The sequence below is a fragment of the Stegostoma tigrinum genome, chromosome 1 (genome assembly GCF_030684315.1).
Source record: "Stegostoma tigrinum isolate sSteTig4 chromosome 1, sSteTig4.hap1, whole genome shotgun sequence".
Taxonomy (NCBI): domain Eukaryota; kingdom Metazoa; phylum Chordata; class Chondrichthyes; order Orectolobiformes; family Stegostomatidae; genus Stegostoma; species Stegostoma tigrinum.
In genome coordinates this window covers 162,353,388-162,367,415 of record NC_081354.1, presented here as the reverse complement: position 1 = coordinate 162,367,415, position 14,028 = coordinate 162,353,388, and the positions used below count along the sequence as shown (strand labels likewise).

Sequence of the window (14,028 nt, the reverse complement as noted above, 5' to 3'; positions counted from 1 at the left end):
TTGTACCTTGAGTTCTGCAGGAGTCAGTTTTAGGGCCGTAAGGGCAAATTAACTGAGGGCATTACTTACAGATGACATGAAGGTTGGTGGAGGGACAGGTAGTTTTCAGGAGGCAGACAAGCTGCAGAAGGTCTTGGGCAGGCTGGGAAGTGAGCAAAGAAGTGGCAGATGGACTGCACTGCAAGGTTATAGAACAGAGAACGCAGGACAGTACAGCACATGAACAGGCCCTTCGGCCCACCATGTATGTGCCGACCCTGATGCTATTCTAAAATAATCTCATCTGTCTGCACATGGTCCATATTCCTCCAAATTCAGCCTGTTCATGTGTCTGATAAAAAACACGTCTATAAACTTTGCTATCATATCTGCTTCTGTCACCTTTCCTGGCTGCATGTTCCAAGCACTAACAACCCAATGAGAAAAAAACCTTGACTTTAGATGTTGTCCCTTTCAACTTAAACCTTCCTGATGTTTCTATCCAGGGAAAAAGACCCTGACTATCCACCCTATCCACGCCTCTCATAATTTTATACACTTCTATCAGGTCACCTCTCAGCCTTCGAAGCTCTAATGAAAATAATCCTATGTTTGTCCAACCTCTCCTTTTGGCTCCTTATGTATACATTTTGCTGCAATGTATAGCGGTATAGACCATCTTTTTTAAATGGGGAAAAGCTTTGGTAACCTGGCTTAGGATTCTCTTCAGGTTAACATCCAGTCAGGAAGGCAACTGCAAGGTTAGCATTCATTTCTAGAGAGGTGGAATACAAGAGCAGGGATGTTCTATGAGGTTATGTAAGGCTCCAACCAGACTGCATTTGGAACATTGAGAACAGTTTTGGACCCCTGTATCTAAGGAAGCATGTGCTGGAATTGGAGGGGTCTGCAGATGGTTCACAAAAATAATCCTGCGGAGGAAGGACTTGTCTTGTGAGGAGTGGTTGATGACTTTGGGTCTGCACTCGATGGAGTTCAGAAGAATGAGGGGGCATCTCATTGAAGCTCACAGAAGACTGAGAGGCCTGGACAGAGTGGACATGAAGATGTTTCCACTAGCAGGAGAGACCAGGGACCAAAGGCAAAGACTCAGGTTGAAGGGATGACCATTTAGAACTGAAGTGAAGAGCAATTTCTTCAGCCAGAGAGTGGTGAATCTGTGGAACTTGTCACAGAGGGCTGTGGAGGCCAAGTCACTGCAAGTATTTAAAGAGAGGTAGTTAGTTCTTGATTGGTTAAAGGATCAAGGGTTGCAGAGAGAGGCAGGAGAATGGGATGGAGAAACATAACAGCCATGATTGAATGGCATAGCAGATTAATGGGCCGAATGGTCTAATTCTGCACCTATATCTTATAGTCAGACTAAAATAGGATTGGCATTACAATCCTCCAATCTGGCAAAATAACAGATAGTTTCGAACAAATGCCCTCTTCCACCAGGGGCTTTCTTACAACAAGTGGGTGAAACAAACTAAGGACATAAGTTATTATGGAACTTTGCCTTGGCTGGCAGTTTCACCAAGGTGGCCTCATTCAAAAGTTACACAGTTTAAACTGTAAATGATTATTTACTGTCATAGCAGAGGTAGGCGGCTTTTTGTTTTAATTTTTATTCACACAGCAGGATTAGTTTTTTTCTAACATCAAATAACGGGAGGTTCTTTTGATAATTTATTGACTCATGGCATGTGGGTGTCGCTGGCTGACCAACATTTGTTGCCCATTCCTAGTTCCCCTTGAGAAGGTGGTGGTGAGCTGCTTTCTTGAACTGCTGCAGTCCACATGTTGTAGGTAGACCCACAACGTCCTTAGGGAGAGAATTCCAGGATTTTGACCCAGCGACTTACAACAACATGTTAATGTTGCAACATGTTGCTGTTCATTGACTCTAATCGGCAGTCATGGCATTGAATCAATGCTGCAATTGCCTTCTGAATCACACATTTGCTTTTGATACGAAAAATAGCATTTAAAAACTCATCCAAGCAGAAATTCTTCCGATCCACCAAACCCCACACCCACCCCACCTACTTTATTTCATATAATTAGCTTCAGGTTCAATTAAGTGTTGCAGACATATATTTCAGAATGGCGACTTGTCTTTAATAAAAAGACTGCTTGTCGGCGCTTCCTGGCAAGTCCAGTGACATTTGGAGTTACAATTTGAACAAGCAGCAATGAAGAATGTGCTGATTAGTTAATCTCATTTGTAGTATAACATACATATAAACCTGCTGAGTTATCTTCATTTAGCCATACCTTCAGGTGAAGCAAAAACACTAACTGAAAATCTGGGATAAACTGTAATAAAAGTGGATTTAATTTAGTCACTGGGGAGCAACACACATTGTATTTTGTGGTCTCAGCATTGTAGCGGCCATTCAGCTTTTCCAAGCATGGATGTTCCCTTTTCCTTTAGGATCAAGGATTAATTCACCTGCTGTTATAGGAAGAGGTGAAGGATGCTTGTGTGCAATATACTCAAATGACCAGTTCTTTCATTATCATCATATGAGCGCAATCTAAAGGCTGCTCCTCGGCACTTGAGCTGCTAATGCCTCATTTGGGGGAGTTTTCTTGACAGTCTGTGTCAGCAGTAACTTGCCACTGGCTTTCACGCTCAGATCCTGCGTCTACCTCAAGCGAAACAAGATTCAAACCTAAGCTAAAATAAAACAGGGAACTGCAGATGCTGAAGATCTGAAACAGTGAAAAGAAGCCAAAGTGCTGGAGAAACTCAGCAGAGTCCCAAAAAAGGATCAGTGAACTCGAAACGTTAACTCTATATTTCTCTCCACAGATGTTGCCAGAACAGATCTAAGTTGTTGGCAGTAGTCTGAACCACAGACTAGCCAAATGGCTGACTGTCCTCTCCTTCTGCTTTGAAATATTAAGTTAGCAGAGGACAGAGCAGATCTGGGCACCACACCTAAGGAAGAGGGGAGCACAAGAATGACGTCAGGGATTAAGTTACAAGGAGAAATTAAGCAAATTTGGCCTGTTTTCTCTAGAATTTAGAAGGTTAAGGGGTGACCTGATCGAAGCATTAAAGATATTAACCGGAAAAGATGGGGTAGATACAGATAAACTATTTCCACTAGTTGAGGATTCTATAACTAGGGGGCATAGTCTGAGAATATGTGCCTGGGATGTTAGGAAGCATTTCCAAACACAAAGAGTGGTAGATATTTGGAACTCTTCTGCAAGCAGCAGTAGATGCAAGGTCAGGTGTTAATTTTAAATCTGAGCTAGATACCTTTTTATTAAGCAAAGGAATTGAGGGATATGAACCAAAGGCTAGCATATGGAGTTAGGCCACTGATCAGCCATGAGCTCATTGAATGTTGGAACAAGCTAGAGGAGCTGAATGGCTTACTCCTGTTCCTATGTTCCTATCCATAAGGCCTTTGGCAAAATTAAGGAATGGCTTGCATCAGGCACAAATCAAGTATCTTTAACTAAGCCAGCATTAATTGCCCATCCCTAGTTGCCCTTGAGAAGGTGGTGGTGAGTTGCCTTCTTGAACTGCTGTTTCAAGAGGGGCAATTTTAATCCAACTCTCAGCTAGACACGATATTGCCAGGGGTGTTAGTATGTAGCCTGTTAATAATAGGAAACCCATGCTAATGTAGTTGTGCTTACTTCCAGTTTATCTAGAGTGGTTTTGTATGGGTCAAATAACACTGGACAGACAGCATTACTAATACCTAAGGTTTGGGTGTTATTATCAATTTGGGCTTAATGGTTTCAGACTGCATTTCCTAGCAGTCAAGAAACCTGGCAGTTAAAACGCAGCATGTGATACCAAACCAAGAAGGGGAAAATGCATTTTCTACGTTGCTTTGAGACCAGGGACCATCCCTAGCAGTTCTGTCTGCTGCCTTATAGCAAAGTCTTTCCAACTTGTCAGTCATCCTGCCCCTCAAGCAGCCAGAGAATACAGATATTAAGAATTTCAATGATGTCCTACTATTAAATTTGGCTGAGCCTCCATATTTCCAGGTTACCCAGAGACTAACAGATGTCCCTGACCCCTCCTCCAAACAATAAGCCACATTTGTGTCCTTTGCAGAAGTGACAACAGTTGAAAAGATCAGATTCTAGCATGTGGTAACTTCAGCAACATTGTACTGAGCAGTGCTGTAACTCTGGGATCACAGACAATCAATCAAATTGCAAGCCACTAGGGAAATTTCTAACTCAACAGAAATCAGTGTAAAAGCTAAAGTTATGGAAATTTTGGAAAACCACATTCCCATGGACAACTGGTCTTTAAGTTTTCATTTTCACGATTAAGTTAATCATTGGCAAACAAACTTCTACTAAATCCAAACATTATAAAAATGTCACAGAATGCCTTGAACTTTCATGTAGAGAGCAAATAAACAGGGCGGCAGCCTAGTTTTCTTGCTGTGTGCACAAACAGCATGTTACTTGAACACATGTTCACTCACTTTAAACTACTTTGAAAAAGTACATCAAGGAATTTGTATCAAGTTTTCACTCTATACTTAATAACTGAGACTTTAATGAAAGAATACACAACTTTCTAACTTGGCTGATGACAGAAAGTTGAAAGAATGTAGGAGCTGTGAAGAAGCCAATGGGTTTATCTATTCATGTACAAGAAGTGTTCAAAGCTGGTTCACGCACTGAAATAGTATCAAAATGGAGCCTTTTTCTCAAAAAGGTCAGACTGCAAAATTGAAGAAGTGTTTTTAATCTAAATTAAAGGGACAAAATATAAACTTGGTATCACAAATCAGTCATGTTAATATCAGTGCTAGCAAGGTATTGGAATGCCTGAGCCCTGCAGCTAAAGAGTTGGTAGAAGAACCACTTAGGGGCCGAAAATACAACAAAATAGCCAGCATAGATTCCAAGATGCTAAGTTATGCTTCACCAACTCGACTGACTTCTTTGATGAACTGCACAGTGTTGATAAAGGTAATGTAGTAGAGGTCCCATACTTGGATTTTTTTGACAAAACAGTGGGCTCATAACTAAGATTTGAGGTCATTTAGAGCCCTCAGATATACAGCTGAATGCATAGTAATGTGACCAAAATTCTGAAAGCAGAGACTACAGCACAGTCAGTCAGTTTGAAGCATCATGGAAAGCACTGCTTCAGAAAGATCAGTGGCGGTAGATTTTTTTAGAAACCTATTTTCCTAACCAACACGCTCAGAGATGCTATTTCACACCTTTAGAGCAGGAGGATCTTGAACCTGGGCCTCTCAGTCCAGGGGTAGGGAAACTATCATGGAGCCACAAGAGGACCTTAAATGGGGAAACTTCTTTAGGTGTGTCAGTCTTTCAGGTTTAGTGGTAGTAGACTTGTCCCTATTGGTTGGTACTGGAAGACAGAACGTGCTCTGATTTGTTCTAATCAACCTGTTCAGATATATTATTACACACCTCTGGAGCAGGTGAGACCGGCCCTGGGCCTCCCATTCCAGGGACAGGGATATTACCACTGTGCCACAAAGAAAGCTTCTCAGTGCTGGTGCCATTGTCAATCATAGATTCAAATTAATGATGTAAATTAAGAACAAGTAACTGAATTTCAGAATTTGTAGCTGATACCAAACTGCTGGATCTAACAAAACAAAAGAAAATTTGCAAGGGATGGACTTTGGTGGGTTATAATAGAGAAATATCTTGGAAAATAAAAAAGGTTTTTTTTCCTTCATTGGATTTGGTTGCCATTGGCAAGGTCAGTATTTACAGGCAAGAGTGGTATGGTTAATCAAAGTGTTAAATACACCATTGCAAGCAGCCGAAAACACAAAGCACTTAAATTTATTTGTGGTATGAAATTTAAAAGTACTGGAGTTACGTTAAACATGCACATACTGTATTCCATATAATTCTGGTCTCTGTGCCACTAGCAAGACTTAGAAACATTGGGGTAAACATTACAAGAACTGAATTTTACAGCTATGAGAAAACATTTAACAGGTTAGGCTGTTTTCTATAGGGAAGAGAAGTGACCTAATATAGTCATGATGTATGGGTTAGACATTATAGATACAGAGAGAGTGCATCTAATTGTGAGAGAACATGTTTATACTGCTTCATTTCATAAACTGAGTACAAAATTGCAATAAGGATCTCTGGAAAAATTTCTTTATTCAGTGAGTTGTTAGAATGTGGAACTCAGTACAACAGGAAGTGGTTAATGCAAACAGCTTCGATGCTTCAAAAGGAAACTAGATAAATGGGAGTAGAATGCATGGACTATTACCAGCACAGGCCAATGGGACTAAATGCTCTGCTTCTGAGCCCAAATTTCATCTATCCTATGTTGTTTCAGTTAAGTTAACAGTCTTTATGTTGTTCCTAACTAAAGTTAGCCCAAATTCTCCAAATTTTATCCTTCTTCTATAGATATATACTTTAGAATTAGCATTCTATCACTTTAATGTAATCCAACTCACATATAATTGGGGTGGCACAGTGATTAGCATTGCTGCTTCAGTGCCAGGGACCTGGGTTTGATTCCAGCCATGGGTGACTGTTACGTTCTCCCTGTATCTGTGCAGGGTTTCTCTGGATTCTCCAGCTTTCTCCCACAGTCCAAAGATGTGAGGGCTAGGTAGATTGGCCATGGGAAATGCGGAGTTATGGGGATTGGGTGGAATAGAATATACAGTATCTTTTTAATTGTCACATGTACTTCATTGTAGAAATCAGTGAAAAATCTTTTACAATATCTGCCTTCCTATGGTGACACCCTAGATATAAGTGCCAAGGCACAATTCTTGGATACAGCAGTGTAATAAAAATAATTAACTTACTTTATGGAGTGGATTAGTGCAGACTCAATGGGCCAAAAGCCCTCTTTCTGCACTGTAGCAATTCTTAGGGTCTCAGTCTCACACAATCCAACTTCAGTGTGGCACTCACTGATGCATACGGGATTGACAGTGATCCTCAAGGGAATACACTCTCGTTCTTTGCAACTCCCAGAGATGCCACATTTTCCTCATGGAAAGGTAAGCTCCTGACATGCAATGGGTCTGTGACAGACAGCTTGTTATTTTGGATGGAGTAACCGGCAATACTCAAAAGCTAAGTGGATCAATGGTCCAAAATTTGTAGGACAAAACCTGTCACAACTTGTACCATATTGGATTGCTGTAGTCATGACACCGAAATTTCCTGAAACAGCAGTTATTCTGGTAGAACGCAGGAACATGATGGTTCCTTGTTTGACACACCATGTGCCAATATCACACCTGTTGCTAAGTGGAACTTCACACCAATGCTGTGCTAATCATTCAACACATCTAACTTCATATGGAAACCAGAACATGCAAATGTTGCAATATCATCCAGGATGAAATACCTGCCATTACCACATGGTAAATAGATGGGTGAAATGGATCTGCCCTTCCGTGAAGCCAACATCAGCCTCTAATGGTTCCCCATTAACAGCCAGCTCTTTTATCTAGTCGCTGAGAACCAACCATGAGACAAGGATGTGAGGTATACAAAACCTGTGCTATTACATTCAGCTTACAACACGAAAACAAGCTGTTCAGCCCAAGTGGTCTGTGCTGATATTTATGCGTTTTCTTCTACCATATGTCTTGTAATCCGGTCTGCTCATCTTTACATTACCAAGAGGATCCATTGCTGAGCTTAACATTGGAAACATATGACCCGAGTAGAAGGATTGGGTTTGCCTCATTATTGCTTAGTTTAGAGATTTTCTTTCTGTTTGTGTCAGCAAATACATTCCCTTATGTTACACCATATAGAATGTGAAAATACTGCCACTGGGCCATCGTGAAAGCCAGCTCCAGATTGCAGTTAAGTATTTTAAGGTGATCTCAGGGCGCCATGAGGCTTTAACATATAAATGGAAAGTTTGCTCAGCTCTTAAAAACAGACGCTCTGGAGTAGAGTGAAAGTTAGCACATTGGGAGCCACTCCCAGAACTTTTGCTTAAAGCTTTACTTGTTTGCCTGAACTCTGTGAAGCACATTTTTCACACCAGCTTCAGTGTGATACAAAAGTGGTTCCGAACAAAATCCAGCAAAACAAATTGAAATAAAAAGCCTGTGTCCCCGTAGTTGTTGCTTTCTGCATACAGATTACTTTTTAATGTTGCTGTGAATGGGTCAAAGCAATGTTTGATGAGGAGCCCACCCAAAGGTCAGGATATATCTCTGAGTTCCTCAAAGAGCTGCATATTTGCTTGCGGGATGCATGTGAAATGGAGTTCTCCCGCAGTGTGTACAACAAGAAATGATGTGAATCTTAAGCTAGTTTGAAGAGTGATGTTGTTGCGGAAAATTCCTCGAGGGGAGCAGTTAATAATGGTGGAAGCCAACCAGTCATATAATTTTACTGTTTACATTTTTGCATCATTCCTTTTCAACTCTTGAAAAGAAACAAAATGGTATTTGTGTAACACTTCACTATGTCCTTAAAACATCCCAATAACTTTTCATAAAATTGTTTTTTGGACACATTCTTCACTGTATATTTTCATTCGTCTTTTAAGCACTTGCCCAAACTACGGTAGCCACAAGAATACATAGATAGAACATAGAACATAGAACATTACAGCACAGTACAGGCCCTTCGGCCCTCGATGTTGTGCCGACCTGTTATACCGATCTCAAGCCCATCTAACCTACACTATTCCATGTGCGTCCAATCAATTGGTACCACTAGCACAGAGTGACCACTGAGCAAGATTTGTTCTTCTACAAAAAATGCAATAATTTCTGCAGCTTTACCATCTGCACACAATTGTAACCACACATCAAGCCCAAATTCTACTGCACGTAAATCCTGAGACAAAGATTAGGAAAGAAAATGGGGAAGCGAACTGGGTTTTTGTCACAGAGGTAGTATAAACTGGCGATGCTGGAGAATCTGAGATAACATGGTATGAAGCTGGATGAACACAGCAGGCTAAGCAGCATCAGAGGAGCAGGAAAGTATGATGTTTTGGGTCAGGACGCTTCTTCAGAATTGGGGTAGGGGAAGGGGGTTCTGAAATAAATAGGGAGACGGGGGAGGCGGATAGAAGATGGATAAAGGAGAAGATAGAGTGAGAGGAAACAGACAGGTCAAAGATGCAGGGTTAGAGCCAGTGAAGGTGAATGTAGGTGAGGAGTTAGGGGCGATAGGTCAGTCCAGGGAGGTCGGACAGGTCGGGGGGGCAGGATGAGGTTAGTGGTTAGGGGATGGGGGTGGGGCTTGATGTGGGAGGAATGGTTAGGGAGGCAGGGGCTAGCTGGGTTGGTTTTGGGATGCAGTAAGGGGAGGGGAGATTTTGAAGCTTGTGAAGTCCACATTGATACCCTTGGGCTGCAGGGTTCCCAAGCTAAATACGAGATGCTGTTCCTGCATCTTTCAGGTGGCATCATTGTGGTAATGCAGGAGGCCCAGGATAGACATGTCGTCCGAGGAGTTTGGGGGGGGAAATTGAAATGGTTCGCGACTGGGAGGTGCAGTTGTTTGTTGCGAACAGAGTGTAGGTGTTCTGCAAAGAGGTCTGCAAGCCTCCGCTTGGTTTCCACAATGTAGAGGAGGCCACACCGGGTACAGTGGATGCAGTATACCACATTGGCAGATGTGCAGGTGAACCTCTGCTTAATGTGGAATGTCATCTTGGTGCCTGGGATAGGGGTGAGGGAGGAGGTGTGGGGGCAAGTGTAGCATTTCCTGCGGTTGCAGGGGAAGGTGCCGGGTGTGGTGGGGTTGGAGGGCAGTGTGGAGCGAACAAGGGAGTCACGGAGGGAAAGGAAGCGGAGGCTTGGAGACCGCTTTGCAGAACACCTCCGCTCAGTCCGCAACAAACAACTGCACCTCCCAGTCGCAAACCATTTCCACTCCCCCTCCCATTCTCTAGATGACATGTCCATCATGGGCCTCCTGCAGTGCCACAATGATGCCACTCGAAGGTTGCAGGAACAGCAACTCATATTCCGCCTGGGAACCCTGCAGCCTAATGGTATCAATGTGGACTTCACCAGTTTCAAAATCTCCCCTTCCCCCACCGCATCCCTAAACCAGCCCAGTTCGTCCCCTGCCCCCACTGCACCACACAACCAGCCCAGCTCTTCCCCTCCACCCACTGCATCCCAAAACCAGTTCAACCTGTCTCTGAGAAGTGTTTCTGAGAATTCGTAATAGTTTCACTTTCACAGAGCTGTTCTCTACCATCAGATTGTTGTTTGCATGTGGAAGCAAGAGAAAAGATGCTATGCATCACAACAACATCTTCTATTTATGCGATAACCTCAACATAAAAGTCCCATGCTCTTTAAGGCACTTTGCAGTTGCCTTCTGAAACCAAATATGACACAGAACAACGTGGTGGAGGGAGCGTGGGTCAGATGACCAGGTAGGTTGCAAGGAGAAAGTCATAAAGGAGCAAAGTGAGGCAGAGCAAGGTGGAGAGGTTTATGGAGCTAGGCCTGGGTAGCTGAAGACACCGCTACCAAATGGTGGAGCAAAAAAAGATCAGGAAGGTGGACGGTGGGATGATAGGCTAGAATTGGATGAGCACAGCTATCTCAGATGGTGATGGGGCAGGCAATTTCACAGATTTAAAATTGGTTCCTGACAGCATTGTGAGACAACACTGATGTTGCAGGTTTATTGCGCAGTCCACCTACAACTGCCTCAGCAGAGGTTCTCTGAGGTTGTCACCGAAACATCATCAGTGCACCACCTACTTTGATGAATAGAATCCTTTATCATGGTGCTACCATCCCTTTCATCAGTGAACTGGGTGGATCCGGAAGTGTTCCTGTCTCAGATAAGTTTACCAAACATTTTCCTCATGCCGAAACCTGAAGTTACGATAATCCCATGCTGGCACAAGCCACATTAAATCATGACGTAAATGGCTGGAGCAGCAAAGTTCACCTGGGGTTCTGGCTCCAGCTCAGTTTTCAGCTGCTTCTCAAACTGAGATTTTGCCTCAATGAATCTACTCCATTTCTCCTTCCACGCAGTGTATGCAGCAATACCAGGGAAGGCCAAATGGTGGAATGGCTATGGAGGGTCTCATCAGCCAGCTACAGGGAAAACCCACAAACCCCACATGTACACCCAGAAATGATGGGTCTTTCCTTGCAGTCGAAGATGAAGGGGAACATTGGCCAATGACAGCCCAAGCACATTTCACTCAGCAGCACCATAGAGGAGGCTAAGACTGAGACCCAAGATCACAGGGCCAAGGCCAAAGGTAGTTGGGGCGTGGCAAAAGCAAGGACAAGACGTGGTTTCCAATTGGCACCACATAGTCTGATGTTCAGTTCCTTAATCAAGAGTTACCCACAAAAAGTGACAAGGTATCTCCAGGACAGCTAGCAACTTTGGTGAAGAGGGTGGAAAAAAAGCACTTTCCTGCCCAGAACCCAATTCTGGTGGAGGCAGGATGAAATCAGACTCCACTGTCTGCTTATATCAACGTCCCTCCTACCTCCAAAATGAAAGGCCAAGAAACATGAACTCAGAACTATCAAACTGAGTTTTTCCAGTGGTATCCTTTATCTGTCAGATTTCCAGTATTTTACTTTTGAAATTGCCCTTTCAAGTGGCTTAACTAGGGGAGGCAATAGCCTAGTGGTATTATCGCAAGACTATTAATCCAGAGACCCAGATAACGTTCTGGGGACACAGGTTTGAATCCCACTGCAGCAGATGGTGGAATCTGAATTCAGTAAAAATATCTGGAATTAAGAGTCTAAGGACGATCGTGAATTCATTGTCCATTGTCAGGAAAAACCCACCTGGTTCACTAATGTCCTTGAGGGAAGGAAACTGCCATCCTTACCCGGTATGGCCTACATGTGACTCCAGACCCACAGCGATGTGGTTGACTCTGAACTGCCTTCAGGGCAATTACGGATGGGCAATAAATGCTGCTCAGCCAGTGACACCCTCATCCGGTTAATGAATAATAGAGGGAAAAAAACCGATCCTAAAGAACAAACCGGTTTGCACCTACAACTTGAGCTGGAATAAAGATCGAAGATGTGTATTTACTTTCTTCACACTCTGCTATCTTCTATAGTTAAAGGAAAATGCTGAATATAGTTAACACGTCGGGCAACATCTGCGAATTGGGGAGGGGTGGATTAATATTTGAGACACAACACTTCAAAAGAACGGGAAACATTTTTCAGATATTGGTCTCAGATTTCCAGGTAACAAATTTTTTTACAGGACCAGCCTGTGGGGATTCGTTGCGAGCATTTTAGGTGTGAGTCAGCTTGAAATGCCGAGAGAGAACGAGCAAGGGACACCTACGTAACTTAAACTGTATTCGATGTTCAGTAAAACAAAATACATTGGGAATGTTTACCCACTCACAAATCTAACAGACGCACAAGCACACCTTAAGATGAAAATCCATGTCCCACCTCCCCAATCAAATTCCCAGCAGATAAATGAGTACAGCCTTAGACAGACAGCGCGAAAGCCACTTACCCAGAAGTTGTCCCGAAACCGTGGCTCTCTCATGTTGAAATTAAATGCCAAACCTGCGTTAACACTATCCCCAGAAATCCAGCAGCAACTTGCTGCTGAAAACTCCTGTTCCGTCTTGTCAGCAGGTTCACGAGTGCTACTGTCTTGTCGATGATTTGCTTGCTCTGAAAGACATTTGTCTAATTCGCCACCCTTCGACTGTTTTTAATTCCTTCACCCAAAAAGGCACACAGACAGAATTGGATTCCTCTGGGTCCTGGTGTCTGCCGGGGATGTGCAGGGAGGCTGCAATACATTGATCCACGTGGTATTATTTCTATTTGAGTTGGGATGCTTACTGTTCACTGAAATGACGAAGAAGCAAATTCCTGTTTTCCAGTCAGCACTCAGGCGTTAGGCGCTCAAAATTAATGCACCGATTGCAAAGTGGTGATATCTACTAGAATTCAGAGACAGGAGGTCTTGCAGCACTGCAGCATCGAGATCCCCATGCAGTGTTTAATGTCCAAGAAAATTGTGTTCATAGCAAGGTCAAGCAGGTTGAGTATCAATTTATAACTCCTGCCGAAATATTTTGTTGAGATGGAGTGATATTCCTGGCCAGCCACGTCATGGAAAGAAAGTTAGTCTCTACAGTACAATAGGGTAATCCTTCCACAGCAGTTTCTAAAGTGGGGTCGAGGCAGGGCCTGATTCCTTGCGTAAGCATTTACAGTTGAATCCGCTTCCACAAACTGACAGGCAGTGTATTCCAGATCGTAGCAACTGTGTGCAGTGTTTTCCTTGTATCACCTCTAGTTCTTTTGCCAATTAGCTTAAATTTGTGCCGTCTGGTAATTAATTGCTGCTGGAAAGAAATTACTGTAACTTTCAGTGCACCCATTATCAAATCTTCTCTGCTGCAAAGCAATTAACCTACCTAAGTTCTCCATTAACCCGTGTTCCCATATTCCTATCATACTATTTTAATAAATCTCCTCTTCATGCTCTCTGAAGCTTTGACATTCTTTCTAGAGTGTGGGACCGCAAATCAGCCATTATGCCTCAAGTTATAAGGATCCAATATTTTCTTTGAGAACCTTCTGAACTTGTGTCATTGTCAAAGTTGTACTTGTACACCCCAAGGTCTTTTTCTAGTTGCACTCTGTTACAACTCTACCTACTTATCCATCAAAATGCATCACTTCTCACTGATCTACATTAAATTTAATCTCCATCTGTCTGCTCGTTGCGCCAGGCTTTCTCTCCTTTGGAAGTGTGCTACTGTCATGCTCACTGACACTATGTTTCCAGATTTCAATACAACTGTAAAATTTGTAATTATGCTCTCTGATCCCAAGCATGGGTTGTTAATATATACCAGAAAGAGCTGTGGTCCCAATGTTTGCCACCAGGGGTTACCACTGTATTCTTCACTGATATCTCAGATCATCACAGAATCCCTACAGTGTGGAAGCAGGCCCTTCGGCCCAACAAGTCCACACTGACCCTCAGAGCATCCCACCCAGACCCATCCCCCTATCTACACGTCCCTGAACTCTATGGGCAATCCACCTAACCTGC

At 43.0% G+C, this 14,028-nt stretch overlaps 1 protein-coding gene across 1 annotated transcript in view; it reads right to left on the bottom strand.

The window, feature by feature from the left end:
- The window catches only part of pstpip2 (proline-serine-threonine phosphatase interacting protein 2), a 127,102-nt gene extending 114,286 nt beyond the window's left edge, over window positions 1–12,816 (bottom strand). Inside the window, exon 1 of the mRNA XM_048547050.2 lies at window positions 12,466–12,816. Coding sequence (XP_048403007.1) covers window positions 12,466–12,498 — 33 coding nt within the window. The 5' untranslated portion in view covers window positions 12,499–12,816. The remainder of the gene's footprint in view (window positions 1–12,465) is intronic.
- Window positions 12,817–14,028: the final 1,212 nt, after the last annotated feature.